At 40.6% G+C, this 24,148-nt stretch overlaps 1 protein-coding gene across 1 annotated transcript; it reads right to left on the minus strand.

Moving 5' to 3' along the window:
• Positions 1-5,426: 5,426 nt before the first annotated feature.
• fgl1 (fibrinogen-like 1) lies at positions 5,427-23,783 on the minus strand. The gene is made up of 7 exons (XM_061929645.1): positions 23,669-23,783; positions 18,138-18,306; positions 17,900-18,059; positions 14,850-14,947; positions 6,933-7,021; positions 6,601-6,788; positions 5,427-6,520 (listed from the first exon to the last, which is right to left on the minus strand). The coding sequence occupies exons 1-7, from the start codon at positions 23,735-23,737 to the stop codon at positions 6,331-6,333; spliced, it is 963 nt and encodes a 320-aa protein (XP_061785629.1). The 5' UTR covers positions 23,738-23,783; the 3' UTR covers positions 5,427-6,330.
• Between the last annotated feature and the right edge of the window lie 365 nt (positions 23,784-24,148).

The raw sequence follows: 24,148 nt of genomic DNA on the forward strand, positions 1-24,148 counted from the left end.
GACAGCCTTTTTTCACGTTCGCTTTCCCACGATATAAACAGCGTGCCTGCCCAATCACGTTATTCCATACGAGGCGTCCGGCATACCGCCGATGAGCATGGTGCAGATGGAGAAGATCTTCTCGGCGTCCGTGTTGGCGCACACGTTGCCAAAGCCGACGCTGGTCAGGCTGCTGAGGGTGAAGTAGAGGCCGGCGATGTACGAGCTGCGCACCGATGGGCCGCCGACCGTGTTATTGACGTAGGGCATCTCCAGGCGTTTGCCCAGCTCATGGAGCCATCCTTGGGGAAGAGACGGGAGGACAACAGGGTGACAAGAACTAAATCATCCAGACTAGAGATAAATTGTATTATTATGTTTATTTTACCTAAAAATATTTTTATTTTTTAATTTTTTTAAACTAAATACATTTTTACTATATTTTGCTAAAAACATCAAAATTAATTGTATTTTTTTTCTGACTCCTTATTACATCCAGCCATAGAATTATACATTATAATAAACATATTTGAAATAATTAATTTTAAATGATCATAATAATTCATTTAAAATGACCATATTTAATTATTAAAATAATTGCTTGTTTATCAACAACTTTAGCATTTTATTCATTACATTTTGAAGCTCTCAGAAGCCAAGTTATGTTATATTCCTTAAGATTTATTTATGCAAGTTTGAAGTATCAATTATCTAAACACAGTTTTGTTTGCATATTTTCAGGATGTATATATATATATATATATATATATATATATATATATATATATATATATATACATATATATATATATATATATATATATATATATGAAGTACTTGACTTGGTGAATTCTAGCTGTAAATATACTCCACGCCCCCAACCACGCCCCCGCCCCACCCACCTCCCGAAATCGGAGGTCTCAAGGTTGGCAAGTATGGCTAGGACTGATTAATGGAGAATCCATGAGTAAAAATGCTATGGACAGTTGGAAGATTGAACAGCACTTTTACTTCCGGTTTAAAGGACTAAATGGAAGGACACTGAAGCACCGGCAGTGAGCGAACTCGTCTAAAAGATGGCGCTGCAGCACAAACAACAACACACCTTAGCGTGTTTGCTTGTTCTTTTTTTAAACTAATGCATTATGGCCGCCAGCAAAGAAAAATGCATGAATTAGCCGCACCGTTTTTCAAAACGTAGGAATTAAAAGTAGCGGCTCATAGTCCGGAATTTACGGTATATGTATAATAAAAGGCTTTTCTATTCTCTGTCATTTAAATAACTATGCTGCACAGCTGCTTCGACTTGTAAACGACAGAGGTTCAAGACTATAAGTTTTTTTTTTTTTTAAAGTAGCGTATAGTTCTAACTTATATTTGGTGAGTTCAACAAGTGCTTTGCGCCACAACACGCTGAATGACTGCTGGACATTAAGTAAAGTTAGTAAACCCCTCAGATAAATTGACCAACACATTATCGGAACTCTGCAAAGGACTGCCATCATCTAGAGCCACAGTAATCACCAAAATCCACCAATAGGTTTTCAACTCACAGTATGTTCAATCTATATAATCAAGACTGTTAAAAATAAAGTGAAAATGTGCATAATTCAGACACAGTTGCTAATGGTGATTCATTTAGGATTAATAATTTCGTACACTGTGATTATTCTGCTAAAAAAGGTTATTCATTGGACAGCCTTAAATATAATATTATTCTAACCTAAACCCTTTTATTCATTAACCACAATACAATCAACTGTTGTCTGTCGAGCTAAAAATAACTTTTAGATTATATTACATTACATAGTACTATATTATTATTATTACTTAATTAGAAGTTTAAATATATTTTATTAACTATCCAGCACTCCAATTTGAATGATTTGCTTTTTAAGAATAAGGTTAAAGAAACAGATAAATCATCTTAATAAGTTAGTCATTAGGTTGCAAGAATCAAAGTAATTGTAATAAATGTCAGGCCACTGCTGGGCCCAACATTAGTATTAGCCTATAGTTTAAAAAAAACAAACCTTGTTGAAGTCATTCTGTTTTATTGCTTTATGACAATACATAATCATGTGTACAGCAGAACTGTTTTTGTTTGCTAGCTGTGGTTGACAGTTGAAGTTTTGTGTAAAGATACTTGTAATTAGGGATGGGTACCTTTTACATTTGAACCGATACAGTACTAATTCCTGCACTTTTGTGTGTGTACATTTAGTGACAAAGTTTAATAAAATCAAAATATTTTAATGTAACATTTAATAATAAGCTGGTAATGAAATATGTGCTGTCCAGTTGTCACATCTCATTTTCTTACACTTTTGAGTATCATTTTGTTTGTCCTAGGTGTGTTGCAGTAGAGAGGAAGTAGTCTTTGCTGTTAAGTTGAACGTGGCATTTTAGTCTTTTGTTGAGTCCTATAAAGTGTTTATACTCTAAGTATTTCACTTATTACACATTGATTATAACGTGCATCTTAGTTTAGTTTCGATTACCAAATGTAAAGGAGTTGAAATCACCATTTAAAATGGCTAATGCTTATCAGTAACATGTATATGGCATATCCAATTAGCATCAAGCTAGCGCAATTTGAAAAACTTTTTTTTATCAAGTGTGCTTGTTTTGTTGGCATGGGAAATTGCAATATTACTTAGACAGTCTGTTATGAATATGCCTGTTTGCCTGCCAAGTGTTTGAGCCGGTGCTGAGTTTGCAACCGGTCGTCCATCATGTGCAACATTAGTATCAAAATATGGTACCATTTGATTTTTACATGAATCATTACCTGGTAGTAACAACTAACTTTAGTTGCGACCTATAAAAGTACCGAATTCGGTACCCATCCCTACTTGTAACAGAAAACAATCATTATGTATAGTTTTTATATTTATGACAATATATTTAATGTTTGCAGGTTGCAAGCTATAACAATGAGTACATGACTAACAGCAGTACCTCGGTGTTTGTACGCCTTACCTTTTGTATGATTCGCAGTGTTGGGACTAACGCGTTACAAAGTATTATTCAGTAACTCAGCTACCGTTACTACATGATGCGTTACTGTGCTATTTTGCGTTATTTTTTTTGTAGTATCGGCTAGAAACTGAGAAGATCTGAGTGTTTTATTGCAGCGCTGCGGAAGAGGCGACAAGGAAGAGGCGCGCCACGCGCTGTCTGTGTGTACGTGTGTGTGTGTGTGTGTGTGGGAGGGGGCGTGTCTGTGTCTACTAACAAGACGTCATGGCGAACCCCGAAGCCAGTGTTTCTTAAAATGGAGATATTTTCAGTACGTTTCTTTTATCGACCACAAAGAAAGGAACATTTTAGTTGAATGTAAGTTGTGTCTTGGATCGAAGATCCTTATCCTGGGGCGGCATGGCGTAGTGGGTAGAGCAACCGTGCCAGAAACCTGAGGGTTGCAGGTTCGCTCCCCGCCTCTTACCATCCAAAAATCGCTGCCGTTGTGTCCTTGGGCGGGACACTTCACCCTTTGCCCCCGGTGCCACTCACACCGGTGAATTGTATGATGAATGATAGGTGGCGCAAATTGCAGCCACGCTTCCGTCAGTCTACCCCAGGGCAGCTGTGGCTATGAAATTAGCTTACCATCACCAGGTGTGAATGATTGATGGGTTCTACATGTAAAGCGACTTTGGGTACTTAGAAAAGCGCTATATAAATCCCAGTTATTATTATTATCCTCGCAATTCAAATATGCTTAAACAGCTACAAAAGCAACATGCTTCGACGACGCTAGTAAAGAGACACACACTTCACCTCCACCTCAACAGCGGCTGGATTTTAATGAGGCACTGCACACTGAAGGTACACACACTCTGTCAATTCTCTTATATACTCTTTCATTCTAGACTTCTAGAGTGTTTGATTATCACATCACTCTAAATGCTTAGACTATAAAGTTCACAAACATAAAGAGGGATCCTAGTGAGCCAGGACAATATTTCCTTTTCTCTAAACTAAGTGGGGAAATGTGTAGAGTGTTCTGGGCTTCAGACATGATTTTATTTCAGAATTCCTTGAGATAAAAAAACGCCTGGTTAGGCTTTATGTATGTAGTGTGCCTTTCTTGGTTTACAGCTATGTTGTTATTATGCTGTTTGTTACTTATGTATGTTATGTTGCAGCTATTTGAAATAGTTTTGTCAATTTGTTCTGGTCTGAAACAAATTGGCCCTTTGAAACATATCTTTCAATCCAATCCAATCCACTTTATTTATATAGCACATTTAAACAACAAAATGTTTCCAAAGTGCTGCACAACAATATTAAACACAATTAAAAACAATATAAAATAAATGTGATTAAAAACAATTTCAAAGGGTAAAACCAATTAAAACAGTAAATAGAAAGCAAAAGCAAAATTTTAAAAACACAGAGGACAACAGAGGACCACACAACTCACGTAGTGTTAAAAGCCAGAGAATAAAAGTGGGTCTTAAGACGAGACTTAAAACACTCCACTGTGGGAGCAGTTCGAACATGGAGGGGCAGAGTGTTCCAGAGCTTAGGGCCGACCACAGAGAAGGCCCTGTCTCCCCTGGTTTTAAGTCTCGTCTTGGACACCACGAGCTGGAGCTGGCTCTCGGACCTCAGAGCGCGCGCAGGATTGTAAGTTTGGATGAGGTCCGAGATATACTGAGGTGCCAGTCCATGTAAAGCTTTAAAAACAAACAGCAAGGTTTTAAAATCAATTCTAAAATGAACAGGGAGCCAGTGCAAACTCTCAAGGATTGGGGTTATATGCTGGCGTCTCCTGGCCCCTGTTAAAAGTCGTGCTGCCGCATTCTGGACTAACTGCAACCGGGAGAGAGCTTTTTGGCTAATGCCAGCATAAAGTGCATTGCAGTAGTCCAGGCGACTTGAAATAAAAGCATGCACGACTTGTTCAAAAAGGTTAAAAGATAAAAACGGTTTTACCTTTGCTAAAAGACGAAGATGATAAAAACACGATTTTAAAACGCCATTGACTTGTTTGTCAAGTTTAAAATCGCTGTCTATAGTGACGCCAAGGCTGGTGACTTTGGGACGCACATAATTTTGCAATGGTCCCAAGTCAGTGAGGGCCGGACCAAACACTAAAATTTCCGTTTTTCCCTCATTCATTATTAAAAAATTCTGGGCTAACCAAGCCTTGACGTCGCATAGACAGTTGAGAAGGAGTGTCAGGGGGCCGTGGCCTTTTGAAATAGGCATATAAATTTGGCAGTCGTCTGCATAAAAGTGATAAAACACTCCATGCCTCTTAAAAATCTCTCCAAGAGGAAGAAGGTACAGTGCAAACAGGATGGGGCCTAGAATAGATCCCTGGGGGACACCACAGTAAAGCGGAGCAGAAGAAGAAGTGGCGTCCCCCAGCCTGACAGAGAAAGACCTTTCTGACAGGTAGGATCTAAACCACTCTAATCTTTGTCTTTGTGTGTTGTATGTAGACCACATTGCTTAGCAGAGTTCAGTGATTCAAATGCATGTCAAGTTGATCAACAGATTGTATTATTCTCCAGTGCAATAACAATATTGAAATGAAGGCTAAAAGGGCATTAAATGGGGCCTTTAAAAAATTAAAAAATATATATAAGTAATTAAATAGTTACTTTTCACAATAACGCATTACTTTTTGGTTTAAGTAACTGAGTTAGTAACTGAGTTACTTTTGAAATAAAGTAACTAGTAACTGTAACTAGTTACTGGTTTTCAGTAACTAACCCAACATTGATGATACGGCTTCCAACCAAAATTTTCCTCCAAATTTTGCTCTGGTTTTCGTACGCCATCTAGGCTATCATACAACCAAACATGGGATGTAACAAACTAGTTTGCCTGCGTATCATGAACTTAAAGAATCCACCCATAAGTGACATTGTTTCTGAGCTTTTTTAAGTAATTGCGACTTCAAAATAATCCACCTTGGGACCAAAGAAAGTTGTATGTGCCGGCACTTTAATAAAGAAGGTGAGAAACACTATTGAGTTCAAGAAAGAACTTGAAGCAAAGTACAAATTCTTTGCCAACAAGAGTTTTCAATAAAGATAAAAGTGAAATGTAAATATTGTTTATGAATACATTTCATTCATCATTTATTTGTATTTCACATTGTTTTCTGCATGTAAAACTGTAATTGTTCACAACTAAACCTGATTTGTGTTCATAATTTTGGCTGTCTGGAATGACTTGATTGGATTTACATTATTTCTAATGGGAAAGTTTGATTCGTCTTTTGGAACGGATAGCTAACAAAAACCGAGGTACCACTGTACTCTAATGTAGTTTTTGGGTTATTTTTTATAGTGCAGAGCTTTTCTGCCTAAAAACCAGCAGTTTTAGGATCTAATCCTTATGAACAACATTGGGGTCGTCCAGGGGGTTGATTTTGAAGTTGCCAGGTCGAAGTTTCATGATGCTGGTTTTCAGAGAGTACCACCATCCTCGCCAGGTGTACCAAACCACGCCATCGTCAGTCAGCCCACTGTAGTACCCACCATGGTAGTACTGGCCATTCAGATGGGCTGAGTGGCACCTGGGGAAAAGCAGTAGAACAGATGGATGTGATGACAAGTGAGCGACTTTCTGGCTAATAAATGTGCATATCTGACATACTTATTGAACCACCAGCCTCCTTTATCTTCTTGTGCACAGTTGCCTCGGTAGTTGTCATTGTCCTTGTCATATGTGCTGAATGGAACTCCCTGATGACTGGCCCACTTAGACACGTCAACCTGGTAGTTCCCAGACAGAGCGTCTCCCGCCGTGCCACTATACGCTCCAAAGGTGAGTCGGTAGAAATCCTTCAAAGGAGAGAAGCTGATCAAGTGAATCTGCATTGAATATGTGCAACACCAGCATTTATTTGGCATTATCTGGAGCCTATCCAACTGTTTTTAGGCAAAAGGCAAGGAAAATAACCTGGGTAGTGATGTTGTTACTCACACCTTTTCATCTGCCACTTTAAAGTTCCTATACTCAGCGTGACGTTGGGTACCGTCAAAGTCTTCCAAATGAATTCTCAGTGTGTAATTACCTGGAACCAAACACAATTTTTTCACCAAGTACCACATCAGAAAAAAACTTGTCTCTCCAAGTACCACCATAATGACCAACATTAGCATAGTAGGCCTAAGTATTTATTAAAAACAATGCAGACGTTTCATTTAACAAGTATATTTAATATTTTTGGCCACTTTACACACAGTTTGAACAGTAACACAGCGTTTGAATATTTATTTAAGTGATTCTTTGGTGTACCTCTAGATCGGGGGTCAGCAACCCGCGGCTCTCGAGCTGCATGCGGCTCTTTAGTGCTGCCCTAGTGGCTCCCTGAAGCATTTTGAAAAAAGGATTGAAAACGGAAAAAGATGGAGGGAATCATTTTTGTTGTTTTTTGTTTGAGGACAAACATGACACAAACCTTCCCAATTGTTAGAAAGCCCACTGTTTAATATGTTTGTGTGTATGCTTCACTGATGAGAGTATTTGGTGAACATCGTTTTGTCCTACTTATTTTGGCGGACCTTGAACTCACCATAGTTTATTTTACATGTAAAATCTTCCACTCCTTCTTTGTCTCATTTTCCCACCAAAAGTTTCATGCTGTGCGTGAATGCACAAAGGTGCGCTTTGTTGATGTTATTGACTGGTTGGAGTGCTAATCAGACATATTTGGTCAGTGCATGACTGCAAGCTAATCAATTCAGGCTAGCTGTGTGTAAATATTGCATCATTATTCCTCATTTGTAAGTATATTTAAGCTCATTTAATATCCTTTACTTTTATCCTCTTTGTATATATTTAGTTTTCATGTCTCATGACACATTATCTGTATTTAATATTGGCTGCATGTCAGATACTTGTTAGTGTGCCATGTTGTTCCAGACCACAGCAAACATTACCTAGCTTGCCAAAGATTGTAATAAATCTATTAAAAGAAGATAGCCTGCCGTTTCCTTTAACTTGGACACACACATCTATACTTTGGGTCATTAAAAGCCAGTAATTTCCAGGAGTTATCTCACCTTCTGAATAGCCTCTGATGTACTAATGGTTTCAAATGTTGTAAAAATGTGTAGGATAAATATTACATTTCAACATTTCTGTCAACGAAAATTTGCTTCAGCCTGCGACACAAAGTCCTTTTGATAGTAGGCTAGTATAGCTAATATATACACGTCATGTTTTGCCTTCATTATTAGACTTGTATACGGCTTTTCATTTTTTGTGGCTCCAGAGAGATTTTTTATTTTTTATTTTTGGTCCAATATGGCTCTTTCGACGTTTTGGGTTGCCGAACCCTGCCCTAGATGGAGCCCGTGCTACAGATTGAATTAGATTGCATTAGATCATTGAACGGGATCTCACCCACACCATTCATCCCTCTACCACCCTGACTCACGGAAATTGGGGTTGGCGCGAGTTGGCAAGCACACGAGACACAGGACTCGACACCAGAGTTTGAAGGAAATCGGGACATTTGGAGAATACTTTTTATACGCATACTATTTTTCCAGAAGGGGGCGACATCTGTGTCAGTGCATAAACACAGTCACGGATGGAGGGAGGACTAGAAGATTGGACCATGTGTTATGATTATTACAAACTAGCACCAGTAAGATAAGACACTTAAAGAGGACCTATTATGCAAAAACCTATTTTCGTACTTATTGGACGGGTTTTTGTGTATTTGGGATCTGCATTCGTCCTGAAAATGTTGACAACAATGAAGGCATTGCGGAGATATCTATCAAAACAAGCCATTCAAAATTTGCCCCCACCAAGTGGGACGTTTTTCCCATTTGTGATATCACCTTATGTGGTAGAAATTCACACAAAGTGCTTTACGCGAGTTCGCCATCCATTCTTCTTGTTGTGGGGCAGACTGGCTCGTACATGCACATGCATTCTCTGCTGTTGCAATTTCTAATACAAAGTAGCGTTTACTTCTAACTTATATCTGTCAGTAGACTCGCTATAGAAGCACTAAAAACTAGAACATGGCTGGTAAGGAGAAGACGCAGTTGAAGTGGAGGCACATAAGTAAGACCGCCCACAAAACGGCGCATCCTCAGGAGACGGTCATAAAGCGGCTTGAAGATGATATGTAAAATATAGTCTATGTACAATTTTGACCAAAGAACCACCATTGCATGTTATGTAGACCTCAAGGAAGTGATTTATCCATCCATCCATTTTCTACCGCTTATTCCCTTTTGGGGTCGCGGGGGGCGCTGGAGCCTATCTCAGCTACAATCGGGCGGAAGGCGGGGTACACCCTGGACAAGTCGCCACCTCATCGCAGGGCCAACACAGATAGACAGACAACATTCACACTCACATTCACACACTAGGGCCAATTTAGTGTTGCCAATCAACTTATCCCCAGGTGCATGTCTTTGGAAGTGGGAGGAAGCCGGAGTACCCGGAGAGAACCCACGCAGTCACGGGGAGGACATGCAAACTCCAGACAGAAAGATCCCGAGCCCGGGATTGAACCCAAGACTACTCAGGACCTTCGTATTGTGAGGCAGATGCACTCACCCCTCTCCACCGTGCTGCCTGGAAGTGATTTAAATGTAGAAAAAAAAAATCATAATATCCATCCATCTATTTTCTATCGCTTATCCCTTTTGGGGTCGCGGGGGGCGCTGGAGCCTATCTCAGCTACAATCGGGCGGAAGGCGGGGTACACCCTGGACAAGTCGCCACCTCATTGCAGGGCCAACACAGATAGTATGACCCCTTTAAGTCATGTGGACATGTGGTCAGGTATTGAGTGGTGACCTCAGCCACTATAAAACATTTTGAGTGGATCGGAGGATGTGGAAGGTAGTCAAGGTGGTCATGTCGCGTCCAATGCCCCAATCCATCATGAAAAAAATCAGGATGATCGGACAATGTGGAAGGTAGTGATACATTTCCACCAATAAAAGGAGATTTTACCACCTGGGGCCTCATGTATTAAACTTGCTTACGTATTAACTGGCGTACTAACTTTTTCACGGCAAAGTTGAGACGTATCAAAACTGAAGTTGATGTGGAAGTGTGCGGTGTCTCATGCCACGTACACGCATTTCTACAGGCTGGGGATATTTTGGCGACACACACGGAGGTGGTCGTTTGGGCTGTGCCAGCAGTTGCAGCCACAGGTGTTTGCGGAACAATGACACCAGAGGAATGACCCGCCCTTGTGTCATGTACGGCTGCGAGCGCAAAAGGCTCTCCTGCATCGTAAAAATAAGTTGAATAATCAAACAAAAATCAAAGTCGGTGGCTACTTTGTTAGGTGCAGCTGAAATACAATATAAACAATAAATAACGTGTTAAAAATAAACACATAACTACCAGTACAAACCAGTGACGTGCAGTCACTAGAGGCAGGTGAGACAGGGCCTCACCTGCCATCATGGAAAGAAAAAAAATTTAAAAATATTTTTTTTTTATTAAATTGTTATATGTATCCAGTGATTATACTATAAAGTTATTTTCCATTTAACTTCACCAGTTTTAGATTATTTTTATTTAAAATCGCTGAATTTTCACATTTGCCGTTCAAATACTGAGAAGAGACGGTGCGGTGATCAGCAGCCAGTTGAGGCACGTCACTCAGTTGTGCCTCACCATGGATTGCGGACTCGGCTAACTGCTGGCCTGCTGTGCAGTGAGACCGTATTGCTATATGAATTATATTATACATTGCCATAGTTTAGTTAGCTGAGGTATACAATGTACAGTGTATTTTGTCAACAACTGTATGTGTGTAACGTATTTCTTGTGCTGAGCGATCATAAAACGGCTGCAAAAGACGCACTGGCTGAGGCTCGCAGTAATCCGGCCTCCTGCACCCTCGCCGTAGAATGCACGGCAACCCCTGACGGGAGTGTTATATCAACTAAAGCCCACACTTAAACTTTCTACGTGCAAGATTGAATCTATTTAAAAAAGTTATTTCATAAGAAGCCAAAAAGTGCAAAAACAATAATGTTCGTGTTGGAGGAGTTGTGAATGACTGAAAAAAAAAATCATAATATCCATCCATCTATTTTCTATCGCTTATCCCTTTTGGGGTCGCGGGGGGCGCTGGAGCCTATCTCAGCTACAATCGGGCGGAAGGCGGGGTACACCCTGGACAAGTCGCCACCTCATTGCAGGGCCAACACAGATAGTATGACCCCTTTAAGTCATGTGGACATGTGGTCAGGTATTGAGTGGTGACCTCAGCCACTATAAAACATTTTGAGTGGATCGGAGGATGTGGAAGGTAGTCAAGGTGGTCATGTCGCGTCCAATGCCCCAATCCATCATGAAAAAAATCAGGATGATCGGACAATGTGGAAGGTAGTGATACATTTCCACCAATAAAAGGAGATTTTACCACCTGGGGCCTCATGTATTAAACTTGCTTACGTATTAACTGGCGTACTAACTTTTTCACGGCAAAGTTGAGACGTATCAAAACTGAAGTTGATGTGGAAGTGTGCGGTGTCTCATGCCACGTACACGCATTTCTACAGGCTGGGGATATTTTGGCGACACACACGGAGGTGGTCGTTTGGGCTGTGCCAGCAGTTGCAGCCACAGGTGTTTGCGGAACAATGACACCAGAGGAATGACCCGCCCTTGTGTCATGTACGGCTGCGAGCGCAAAAGGCTCTCCTGCATCGTAAAAATAAGTTGAATAATCAAACAAAAATCAAAGTCGGTGGCTACTTTGTTAGGTGCAGCTGAAATACAATATAAACAATAAATAACGTGTTAAAAATAAACACATAACTACCAGTACAAACCAGTGACGTGCAGTCACTAGAGGCAGGTGAGACAGGGCCTCACCTGCCATCATGGAAAGAAAAAAAATTTAAAAATATATTTTTTTTATTAAATTGTTATATGTATCCAGTGATTATACTATAAAGTTATTTTCCATTTAACTTCACCAGTTTTAGATTATTTTTATTTAAAATCGCTGAATTTTCACATTTGCCGTTCAAATACTGAGAAGAGACGGTGCGGTGATCAGCAGCCAGTTGAGGCACGTCACTCAGTTGTGCCTCACCATGGATTGCGGACTCGGCTAACTGCTGGCCTGCTGTGCAGTGAGACCGTATTGCTATATGAATTATATTATACATTGCCATAGTTTAGTTAGCTGAGGTATACAATGTACAGTGTATTTTGTCAACAACTGTATGTGTGTAACGTATTTCTTGTGCTGAGCGATCATAAAACGGCTGCAAAAGACGCACTGGCTGAGGCTCGCAGTAATCCGGCCTCCTGCACCCTCGCCGTAGAATGCACGGCAACCCCTGACGGGAGTGTTATATCAACTAAAGCCCACACTTAAACTTTCTACGTGCAAGATTGAATCTATTTAAAAAAGTTATTTCATAAGAAGCCAAAAAGTGCAAAAACAATAATGTTCGTGTTGGAGGAGTTGTGAATGACTGAAGGGCCACAACATTAGGTACACCTGCAGACTGCAGGTGTACCTAATTCACAACTCCTCCAACACGAACATTATTGTTTTTGCACTTTTTGGCTTCTTATTAAATAACTTTTGTAACCTATTTTTATATGCTTTCCTCTTTGTAATGTTAAGTTCCTGTTATACAGTATAAGCCTTGAGCTCTTATTTTGAAGGCGCTAGGAGCGGAAGTGATGACACGTTGGAGTAGAGCGGAGGTTTTTGAAAGAAGGTAAATAAAGTATTCCTCGTGTAAACTGGAGCCTCCGTGTTTGTTATTTTGTAGTTTCATACAGTATAGGCGACATTTATAAACCCTCGGTTACACTTTTTTAAATAGATTCAATCTTGCACGTGGAAAGTTTAAGTGAGGGCTTTAGTTGATATAACACTCCCGTCAGGGGGTGCATTCTACGGCGGGGGTGCCATCAATCCAGCACAACAGCGGTGCATGGACTTCATTTATAAGTAAAGGTAAGACCATAATAACGTTTTTTTTAATTAAATGTGCTTTTTTGTGTGCTACAGTTTGTATGTGTAAAGTTAAAGTTTAGTTAAAGTACCAATGATTGTCATACACACACTAGGTGTAATGAAATTTGTCCTCTGCATTTGACCCATCCCCTTGATCACCCCCTGGGAGATGAGGGGAGCAGTGGGCAGCAGTGGGCAGCAGCGGCGCAGCGCCCGGGAATCATTTTTGGTGATTTAACCCCCAATTCCAACCCTTGATGCTGAGTGCCAAGCAGGGAAGAATGCTGGTATGAGCTTTTAAACATAACCCGTTAACTGCTGCCAATCAAATGGTGAATAAGATACTCTTTAGGGTTCATATGTTTGTAAATCTGACTGTGATGAAGTCAGTGCCTCACCAGCCATCAACCTCACCGCACGTCACTGGTACAAACAGCAATGCCACAGTTTAGCTCACTAAAAATGTGGTATGATATTGGTTATCAAGAGAACCATTCCACCAAATCAGTGCCATTTTATATTCAACTGATGGCCAAATCCGGCCCAGGAATGACACCATACAATTACCGGTACACATACACATAACTGAGGGGTTCCTCAAGGCACGTCTTTAAGTCTTCCCCTTTTTGGTTGTTACAAATGGTTTATTGATTTAGTGTCGCTGTAGCTTGTTTACTTCAGATGCAGTCAGTCATTTGATCAACTTCTTTGGTTAAACTAGTAGTGTTCGTCAAGGTTCCTTCCATTTTAGGTCCTCTCTTTTTCATCATGAGGGCTATTTATTGGTGGGCTCCCAGTCTAGTTTAAAAAATCTTGTGAGACTCACATTTTTGCAGAAAGTCTTTAAAAATAGCAGACCACTTCTGTAACTCAGACAAAGTTATTATACGAAAATCTAAGACTGTTCTCCGAAATATACAAAACAAGACATGACGAAAGGAGAAGTCTGCCACTCTCCTCCACCAGTCTGTAGCTTTCAATATCCTTGCTATTGATGTATAGTATTGTTACTGTGGTTAATTATATAATGTATAATTGTCTTATAGGATTGGAAGTAGCATGTGTTTGTATTTGGCCACATAATCTTTTAAAAGTATTTTTCTACTAAGGTCAAAGTGCAAAGGTACATAACCGGCACTGAAGAGAGTGTCCACAGGAGATTGGGAATCCCATAAGAATGTAGTTGTCAGGAGGAAGATTAAAGACATTAGCAACACCTGGTAGAAGGTCCATAGATAGGGACAGAAGATAGGGTTTGGAGGTCACCCGATTTAAACTGATCATAGGAATAATGACAAGGAAAGATAGACAGGCCAGACTGTCCGGCATCAAGATTAGACCCACAAGGAGAGCAGGTCTACTAGAAATGGTATTTAAACACAAGTGTTCCAACAGGACAGCAGAATGAAGAGCTTCGGCACACTTCTTCTTGTTCGACGATTCCTCACGGCGTCTCCTTGGCTCATCACCCATCAGACGACCATCAAATATACAACATTACCTAAAATATTGTTTGTTTATATTTAATTGTTGTTGTTCAATCACTGTCTTGTGCTTGGTGTCAACATGCTGTTAGCATTAACGCTATGTGGTTGTATTTAATCTTTTTCTAATTCTATGCTAAAACTCACCCTCGTTACTCGAGTAGCATGTCATCTCCAGCTTAGAAAATTTTGTACCAAAAATGAAATAAGGTTGCTTGAGATGGGCCAATAAACATTTGGAGTAGTTCAAAATGTGTATCATCAGATTTAGAGTTGGAACAAGACAAGCATGTAAGTTACGTGTGTTAACATGTATTGAGAGCTAAAACAAGCAAATGGTATTGATTCAGTGGAATGGTCCAAAAAATACCAGAAGTTGCATATATAAACAAGGTAAAGAAAACTGTGTGTACATACAGTAGGACACGATCAAGACCTACCGTGTGCAGTGATGTCATGCAGGTTGTCATTACCAAGCCAAAACTCTCCAAGGTCTGCGGCCATGTTTCCAAAACCACTTTTATATTCCACCCATGATCTGATAGACAGACAGACAGTGTCATGATTGATGCTGGACTCTTACTGTTATGCTGGATCCACTATGGACTGTACTCTCACAATATTATGTTAGACCCACTCGACATCCATTGCATTCGGTCTCCCTAGAGGGGGGGGGGGGGGGGGGGGGTTACCCACATATGCGGTCCTCTCCAAGGTTTCTCATAGTCATTCACATCGACGTCCCACTGGGGTGAGTTTTTCCTTGCCCTTATGTGGGCTCTGTACCGAGGATGTCGTTGTGGCTTGTGCAGCCCTTTGAGACACTTGTGATTTAGGGCTATATAAATAAACATTGATTGATTGATTGATTGATGATGTAGCCGTGGTAACGGTACAGGCACTCTTCATCCGACTTTTTGATATGGAACTTTCTTTTAGCGTCACAAGTTTTGGGCGAGAAACAAGGTATACGAAACCTTTATCTACTAAAAATGAGAGATGTTCGATATTATCGGCCGATAAATGCGTTAAAATGTAATATCGGAAATTATCGGTATCGGTTATTTTTTTTATCGGTATCCAGGTTGTTGTTTTTTGTTTTTTTGTTTTTTTTTATTAAATCAACATAAAAAACACAAGATACACTTACAATTAGTGCACCAACCCCAAAAAAACTCCCTCCGCTATTTACACTCATTCACTCTCATTCGCACAAAAGGGTTGTTTCTTTCTGTTATTAATATTCTGGTTCCTGCATTATATATCAATATATATCAATACAGTCTGCAAGGGATACAGTCCGTAAGCACACATGATTGTGTGTGCTGCTGGTCCACTAATAGTACTAACCTTTAACAGTTAATTTTACTCATTTTCATTAATTACTAGTTTCTATGTAACTGTTTTTATATTGTTTTACTTTCTTTTTTATTCAAGAAAATGTTTTTAATTTATTTGTCTTATTTTATTAATTTTTTTAAAAGTACCTTATCTTCACCATACCTGGTTGTCCAAATTAGGCATAATAATGTGTTGATTCCACGACTGCATATATCGGTTGATATCGGTATCGGTTGATATCGGTATTGGTAATTAAAGAGTTGGACAATATCGGAATATCGGATATCGGCAAAAAGCCATTACCGGACATCCCTACTAAAAATAGAATAATGTACACCGTTTAAACTCTTGCTGCTGCATTGTTACACCTTCATAAGAAATGCTGTAAACCAGACATATCTGGAACCGTTATTGTTCACTTTTTTTATGACCCTCGGCATATCAAAATAGTACAATGAATTTGATATAAATGTTCAATTATTCAATAACATAACATTTTGGAAGTGACGATGTTAGCCAAAACATACTTTAACCAAAGCAAGTTTTCTCATTGAAAACAATGTACGTAAACCAAAATAATCTGTTCTACACACACACACATTTGTTCACACAAAACACTGTAAATATAGAGCAGTTACAGCTTGACATGCAGAAACAATGTCGAATAACTTTGAAAAGAACAAATTAACATTTTAACCTTTACTGGACAAACAGTGAAGAGTACAGAGTGGAAAGGTAACTACATTCAAAGACACATTTTCATTATCTTCAATAGTTTTTAGTTTCTGTTTTGTCAACACCTTCTCTCCGTTTGGAAAACATTATCTTCCTATAGTTGTTCTTTCTTTACCAGGATGGTACTTTCTGTTGACGCAGACTTCCTGTACTTCCGAGCGAGATCGGCCACTCGAACACCTTTTGCGATGATTACTTTCTGGAATTTGACAAAAGTTCTCGCCCTCTTTGTGAAATTACTGCCACTCAAAACTTTCTTGCGGTCCCTCCAAGATTTTACCAGCTTTATTTCGTGATTGTTGCGGCCTAAAATGGCTGAATTTGAGGCAGCTTTTTCAGAAAATTACATTTAAAGTTGCAATGTTTTGAGGCTTATGTTTGTCCAACAACATTAAATCAACTTGTGATTTTATGAATTTCTTATCAATGTTTTAAGTTTTCCTGGTTACCTTAACCTAAAACAAGAGATTTTAACCAAAACAACTTTACTGTATAGATGTTTTACTCGTTTGATACTACACAGACTTAAAAATAGACACTAAACGGCAGTAAAAGCAAATATTTAGAGCTCACTGTCAATATTACTGTACTGTTTTAATCTATCCATCCATTTTCTACCGCTTGTCCCTTCTGAGGTCGCGGGGGGTGCTGGAGCCTATCTCAGCTGCACTCGGGTGGAAGGCGGCGTACACCCTGGACAAGTCGCCACCTCATCGCAGGGCCAACACAGATAGACAGACAACATTCACACTCACATTCACACACTAGGGCCAATTTAGTGTTGCCAATCAACCTAAAGGCTTCTTTTTTGTCCGCTGTCTGCTCTGTCGTCCACAAGTTGCAGCCATTCTCCGTGTATGTTTTACACTTGAAAAGGGTTTGTCCATCCTAAATATTAATTTATGTTCCAACACGGTTAGGGACCCTCTTGAAAACGAGATGCTGCATCTCGTTTGGCTATCCCAAACAAACTGAATTGAACACATTTACACCCGCACGTTAAGAGCATTTGTGAAATGTTGAGAGCGATTCATCGCACTAATTTTCTTCATAAATGAGAGACAATCAGAGATGTGCACATGGTGGTTGTCAGGGCTGGCAAACTTGCCGGCTTCGTTCTCGTTTGTTAAATAAGTTAAATGAATGACTACTACTTGAAGTAAATAAGTAACAGCAATACCTTAGTTGCTTAAATCACATTATAGAAAAAAATGTGTAACTGCCAAAAATGAGATGACTTAAAGGGGTGCCTTGAGGAGCACCTCATTTATGTAAATCACAAGTTTGGTCCCCAGTGTTCTATGTTTTGCTACAAAAATGTTCTGATGTCATTCCCTGGCTGGATTTGGCCCCCGGGCCACCAGTTGAATAGTACTGTCATACACAATCTAACATCAGACTTTAACAGACGAACCTGGTAAAATTCTCTGCTCCGTTGATGCGTCTTTGCACCACCGTCCAACCGCCTCCATCACTCATATCACAGAACACCCTGACTGCAGCAGTGGAGCCATGAGGGTGGATGTTGTAGTACCCACTGGACTTGAGGCCAGAAGTGTAGATCTGAGAGCAGTCTGCCAACACACGTACGTCAAAAGTAGCTCTTATTAGATGGATTGCACACCTTTTGAACTTTGTCTAGTGGCCGGGACCTTGGTGCTGCGCTTGGAGATTCTGGTCCACTCCGGTATTTGGCTCGTTGCCGGCTTGGTTGAACAGTCGCAGTCTGCTCTGGAGGAGTTCTTGCTCACGAAGCCGACTTTCTAGAAGCTTCTCTTGCTCCCTCAGACGAGTCACTTCCTCGTTGCATTGGTCTAATGCCTGCAGAATGGGAATGAACAGCTGAAACGTTTCATCAGTACACTTGGAATCAAGCAGATGATCTAGATCAGGGGTCCCCAAACTACGGCCCGCCAGCGTCCAAAATCTGGCCCGTGGGTAGTCCCTAGTAAAAGAAATAAAAAATATATATACTTCTTTTTTGTTTTAAATTAATTAATTAATTAATTTTTTTAATCTGTCCTTTCTCGCTCATCCATCAATCCATCTTCTACCGCTTGTTACTGAGTCTCCTAGCCGCTCAGGCAAATCATATTGTCTAAAAATGCATTTTCCCATCGATAACGCTCACGCCGCAAAGTTGGGCGAGAGCGCGGAAAGTGCATGCTCTTTCACTCAATTAGTGCACGAGGAAAAAAAATTGTGAAATCGTCGGGGATACGTAAAATAGACTCCGAGTGTACAGTTTTTAAATATCAGTGGACATATGACTTGTTTTTGCTCACTGTAAGGAAAAAGCAGTTTGTTTAATTTGCAATGAGACAGATGCGGCCCCCGGGTCAAAAAGTTTGGGGACCCCTGATCCAGATGATCTATTTACATCAGAAAAGTTTCAGGGTCCTCATTTATAAAAGTGTGCGTGGAAGCAGACTCTTTTTCCTGAGGAAGCTTCGGTCCTGTAATGTGTGCAGCAAGCTGTTGGAGATCTTTTTTCAGTCTGTTGTGGCCAGTGCCCTGTACTTTGCAGTGGTTTGTTGGGGGAGCAGCACCAGCAAAAGGGATTTAAACCGGACTGACAAACTGATCCGGAAAGCCGGCCAAACTATTGGCATGCAGATGGAGGCGTTTGTGTCAGTGAGGGACAGGAGGACACTGGACAAACTGCTCGCCATCATGGACAATCCTGCCCACCCACTCCACCAGACAATTGAGGGACAGCGGAGCTCATACTCCAACAGGCTCCTTCAGCTTCCTTCCCACAGTGTTCGATTCAAGACCTCCTTCATTGCACACTCCATCCAGTTGTATAATCACTCGCCATACAGCAATAGATGATATCTGTCTATTACCTGACACCTGACATGTTAGCTACCTCTCTTTGTTTATAATGTATATTTTCTGCTGGATCTACTCTCTATTTTATGCTGCCCTTTTTTCTTTTCTTTTTTGCTGCAGCTGTTAGATATACTGTAATATTGTCCATGGTAATTGGGATTTGTTATATATTGTATATATTACATTAAAATATAATATAATAATATAATATATTGGAATATATTATATACTGTATAAATAATATGTAAATATTACATATATGATATATTTTATATTGCTACTATGGTACATTTTTAGTCTACTTAATACCTGCATTATCCTTTCCATCCTGCGATGAGGTGGCGACTTGTCCAGGGTGTACCCCACCCTCCGCCCGATTGTAGCTGAGATAGGCTCCAGCGCCCCCCGCGACCCCAAAGGGAATAAGCGGTAGAAAATGGATGGATGGATATCCTTTCCATCCTTACCCCTTCCATCCTTTCAAACTGAAGTGAAGTGAAGTGAAGTGAATTACATTTATATAGCGCTTTTTCTCAAGTGACTCAAAGCGCTTTACATTGTGACACCCAATATCTAAGTTACATTTAAACCAGTGTGGGTGGCACTGGGAGCAGGTGGGTAAAGTGTCTTGCCCAAGGACACAACGGCAGTGACTAGGATGGCGGAAGCGGGGATCGAACCTGCAACCCTCAAGTTGCTGGCACGGCCGCTCTACCAACCGAGCTATACCGCCCCAACTGAGCTACTGTGTGGATCAATACAGTTTGTCTAAGTCTAAGTCTAAGAACTGAACGTAAAACAGAGTAAGCACAAACCTTAAAATGATATGTACGCACACACACAAATCGAAATATATAAAAGCATGCTGGGCACATTTGTACGCACTCTTTTCATTCTAAATCACACCTGCAGTGAATTGTGTGCAGAAAAGTGCCTCATTAGTGTCCTCCCACTACTCCCGATCATCCATAAACCTTCATGCTAATTAGCTCATGAATATGCTGATGAGTTTAAGAATGACGTGTAGGATTGTCAATTAAAGGGGCTGTTTGCAACAATTACACAGATGTCTAGAGGGCGCTAACTTTCCAATGTATTTTACACAATATATCCTGTGCGTACGTGACACATGCACGCGCATTAGCTTTGGTTGTTGTTAGCTAATATTAGCGATTTGGATAGCTAGCATTAGCTGTCATTGAATGTATATTCTATCATAACAACACGACTGCAAATTGTTCGTAGCTTCTCTCGGACTGTGTATGTATGTGTGCACACGCTACATGCGCGTACGTGTTGACGAGACCGGGTGAGTGACAGCTGTAAACACCAATCATTTTATTCAGGCCGGTCAAACATGTGCTCAGAAACTTGGGCGAGCCTGGAGCGAGAACTGGACCAATAGGAGGCTTCAGCAAGTGTGAAGGAGGAACAGGTGGCTCCGGAACCTGGTTTTCGTGTGGTGCAGCAACAGGTGGCGCGACGGCCTTAATTTGGCATGGTGTCGGGACCGGTCCTGGAGGCCAAGCTTGAACTGGGGTGCAAAATTAGGTGGAGCTTGAGCTTTGAGAAGCTGTGAGGTAGATTCAGGCGCTTGGGTTACTTTGTGGTCGCTCGGCTGGAGCTGGCTAGCTGCCTTGGTCAGAGTCCAAGCTAACAGCTTCAGTTAAGGTGCAGCTCCTTGGCTTGGGCTGGCTGCATTCGCCAGAGAGAGATTCTGTGGCTGCTCGTGCCTCCGTGCGAGTGCCCTAGCACGCTATTTCTCAGTGGCACATGGTTCGGTTGCCGACTTAGCACCAGCTCAGACACATGGCAATTAAACAAGTACCGTATTTTTCAAAAACATCGCAGTTTTTTTCATAGTTTGGCCAGGCTCCAGTGCGACTTATATATGTCTTTTTCCTTTTTATTATGCATTTTCGGCAGGTGCGACTTATACTCCGGTGCGACTTATACTCCGAAAAATACGGTAACTCAAGCTACACTTGTACTCAGCCAAACAATTTTCCATGCCAACAAAGCATGTATGCCTGATAGAAAACGCACACTCGTGTTATACGGTATACCGGTACTAATAAAGTACTGTGGTACTAATACATTTGAAAAAGGTACTATACTGCCTTTGAAAAATACTTTGGGGACATTACCATGGGGACATTCCTGGTAATATGAACTGAGTTTTTTGATTGAAACTTTTATTAGTAGATTGCACAGTGAAGTACATATTCCGTACAATTGACCACTAAATGGTAACAACCGAATAAGTTTTTCAACTTCTTTAAGTCGGGGTCCACGTAAAGCAATTCATGGTACAAATATATACTATCAGCATAATACAGTCATCACACAAGTTAATCATCAGAGTATATACATTGAATATTTACATTATGTACAATAGTTACAATCTGGGGGGTGGGATAAGGAGGGGTTAGTTGATATCAACACTTCAGTCATCAACGATTGCGTCATCAGAGAAATGGACATTGAAACAGTGTAGGTCTGACTTGGTAGGATATGTACAGCGAGCAGAGAACATAGTGAGTTCAGAAAGCATAAGAACAAGTATATACATTTGATACATTTAATTATTTACAATCCGGGGAGGTGGGATGTGGAAGGGGGAGGGTGTTAGTCAAGGGTTGAGGTTGACTGGAGGTGTTGTTTTAGTGCGGTTTTGAAGGAGGATAGAGATGCCCTTTCTTTTACACCTGTTGGGAGTGCATTCCATATTGATGTGGCATAGAAAGAGAATGAGTTAAGACCTTTGTTAGATCGGAATCTGGGTTTAACGTGGTTCGTGGAGATCCCCCTGGTGTTGTGGTTATGGCACATGTGAGTCAACACACACACACACACACACACACACACAGAACATTTGCAAGAGGAAACAGTGTGGAGACAAAAGAGGGAGAATGGACGTATATTGGCTTTGAAAGGAATGATAAAAGTGAAGCTATAACCCCAGAAGTGCCGTTTTGCAAGCAGTACTTTAAAAAATAGCTACAGCATATTAGCTACTTCTAAATTACTAATTCTCGGGGAATAGATTAACATTCTTCATTCTGTGACAAAGTGACATTGTGACATGGATACAATATCTCTCATACACACAGCACATAAATGGTGACTTTTTGTTACAGTGGGGAAAACAAATGATGTTATGCTGTCAAGAGGAAGGCATAACTAACCACTAACAGCAAGCTGGGGGGAGGGGTTTGAGGTGGGCGGGGTTTGGTGGTAGCGGGGGGCGGGGGGGGGGGGGGGGGTGTATATTGTAGTGTCCCGAAAGAGTTAGTGCTGCAAGGGATTCTGGGTATTTGTTCTGTTGTGTTTATGTTGTGTTACGGTGCGGATGTTCTCCCAAAATGTGTTTGTCCTTCTTGTTTGGTGTGGGTTCACAGTGTAGCGCATATTTGTAACAGTGTTAAAGTTGTTTATACGGCCACCCTCAGTGTGACCTGTATGGCTGTTGATCAAGTATGCCTTGCATTCCCTTGTGTGTGAGTCAAAGCCGCATATATGAGATATGTGACTGTGCCGACACGCTGTTTGTATGGAGGAAAAGCGGGCGTGACGACAGATTGTAGAGTACGCTAAAGGCAGTGCCTTTAAGGCACGCCCCCAATATAGTTGTCCGGGTGGAAATCGGGAGAATGGTTGGGAGATTTTTGGGAGGGGCACTCAAATTCGGGAGCCTCCCGGGAAAATCGAGAGGGTTGGCAAGTATGGCTGGCACTCCTGAGTGTAAACAGATCTATACAAATATCAACTGTAACGATACCAAGTACAAGAGCCGTATATATAATCGATACTACAATGTTTACATCAATATTTTAATTATGACAATCTTTTTCCATTTTTCTATTGTTTATAAACTCATGAAATACACAGGAGGACTTTAAGTATTACCAATGTATGACCCTGTAACTACTTGGTATTGGATCGAATTGCAACTGCATGCAAAATTTGCTACATAATACTTGCAAATAGAAAAGAGAAAACAAGCTATAACAACTGGAGAGGGCCGTTATTATTATCAACTCTGTTTTGAATGATGAATTACAAATATATTTTATATTAAACAATTAACATTTAATCCTAAATCCTTAATTTATTCAACACATGAACATGCACAAAAGTACTGATAATTGGTACCGTTGCATGCAGATATGTAGTTCCAGGTACCAAGAATGGGTTCAGATGTGTAAGGTACCCATCTCTACTTCCAAGTTAAAAAAAACAACCTTGTAGTTTGGATTCAAAACCAGTCCTGGAACTTTTGTGACGTACCTGGTACATTGAGAATACTAAGACACACAGAAGGTAAAAGATGAAGTCCTGAACTTACACAGAAGGAATGAAAGCAAACTGCAATGACCGTCAGACGTGAGACCAGCAGTCCTAGTAAATCAGCCATCCTCTTCTTAGCGTCTGAACCAAAAATTCTGAACCACAGAAGCGGACCGAGCGCTTCACAGTGTTCAGTTCTTTAGGGTCTTGCCAACACCAGGCGGGAACAAAACAAAGCTGCGGCCAAGACGCTGACCTGCTTGTGTAGAGTCAAAAACATTTTAGGTATGCAGAAAATATTAAGAACAGATGCAAACCTTTCACACTCCCCAGAAAAGGTTTTGGTTTTTATGTGTTTGAATTCTCAAAGCGCTGATGTAAAAAATACTGCTCATGATACTGTCTGTCTCTTTTTATGGTTATTGTATTGTGTTTGTTCTATCAGTGAGTGCAGTAGCTCATTTGCAGTTCTACATTTTGTCAACCGTGCAGTAATAGTTTAATTGGTTCTGTGAGTTCAGTTTGTACCTCCAAAAAC

The sequence above is a fragment of the Nerophis lumbriciformis genome, linkage group LG34 (genome assembly GCF_033978685.3).
Source record: "Nerophis lumbriciformis linkage group LG34, RoL_Nlum_v2.1, whole genome shotgun sequence".
Lineage (NCBI taxonomy): Eukaryota > Metazoa > Chordata > Actinopteri > Syngnathiformes > Syngnathidae > Nerophis > Nerophis lumbriciformis.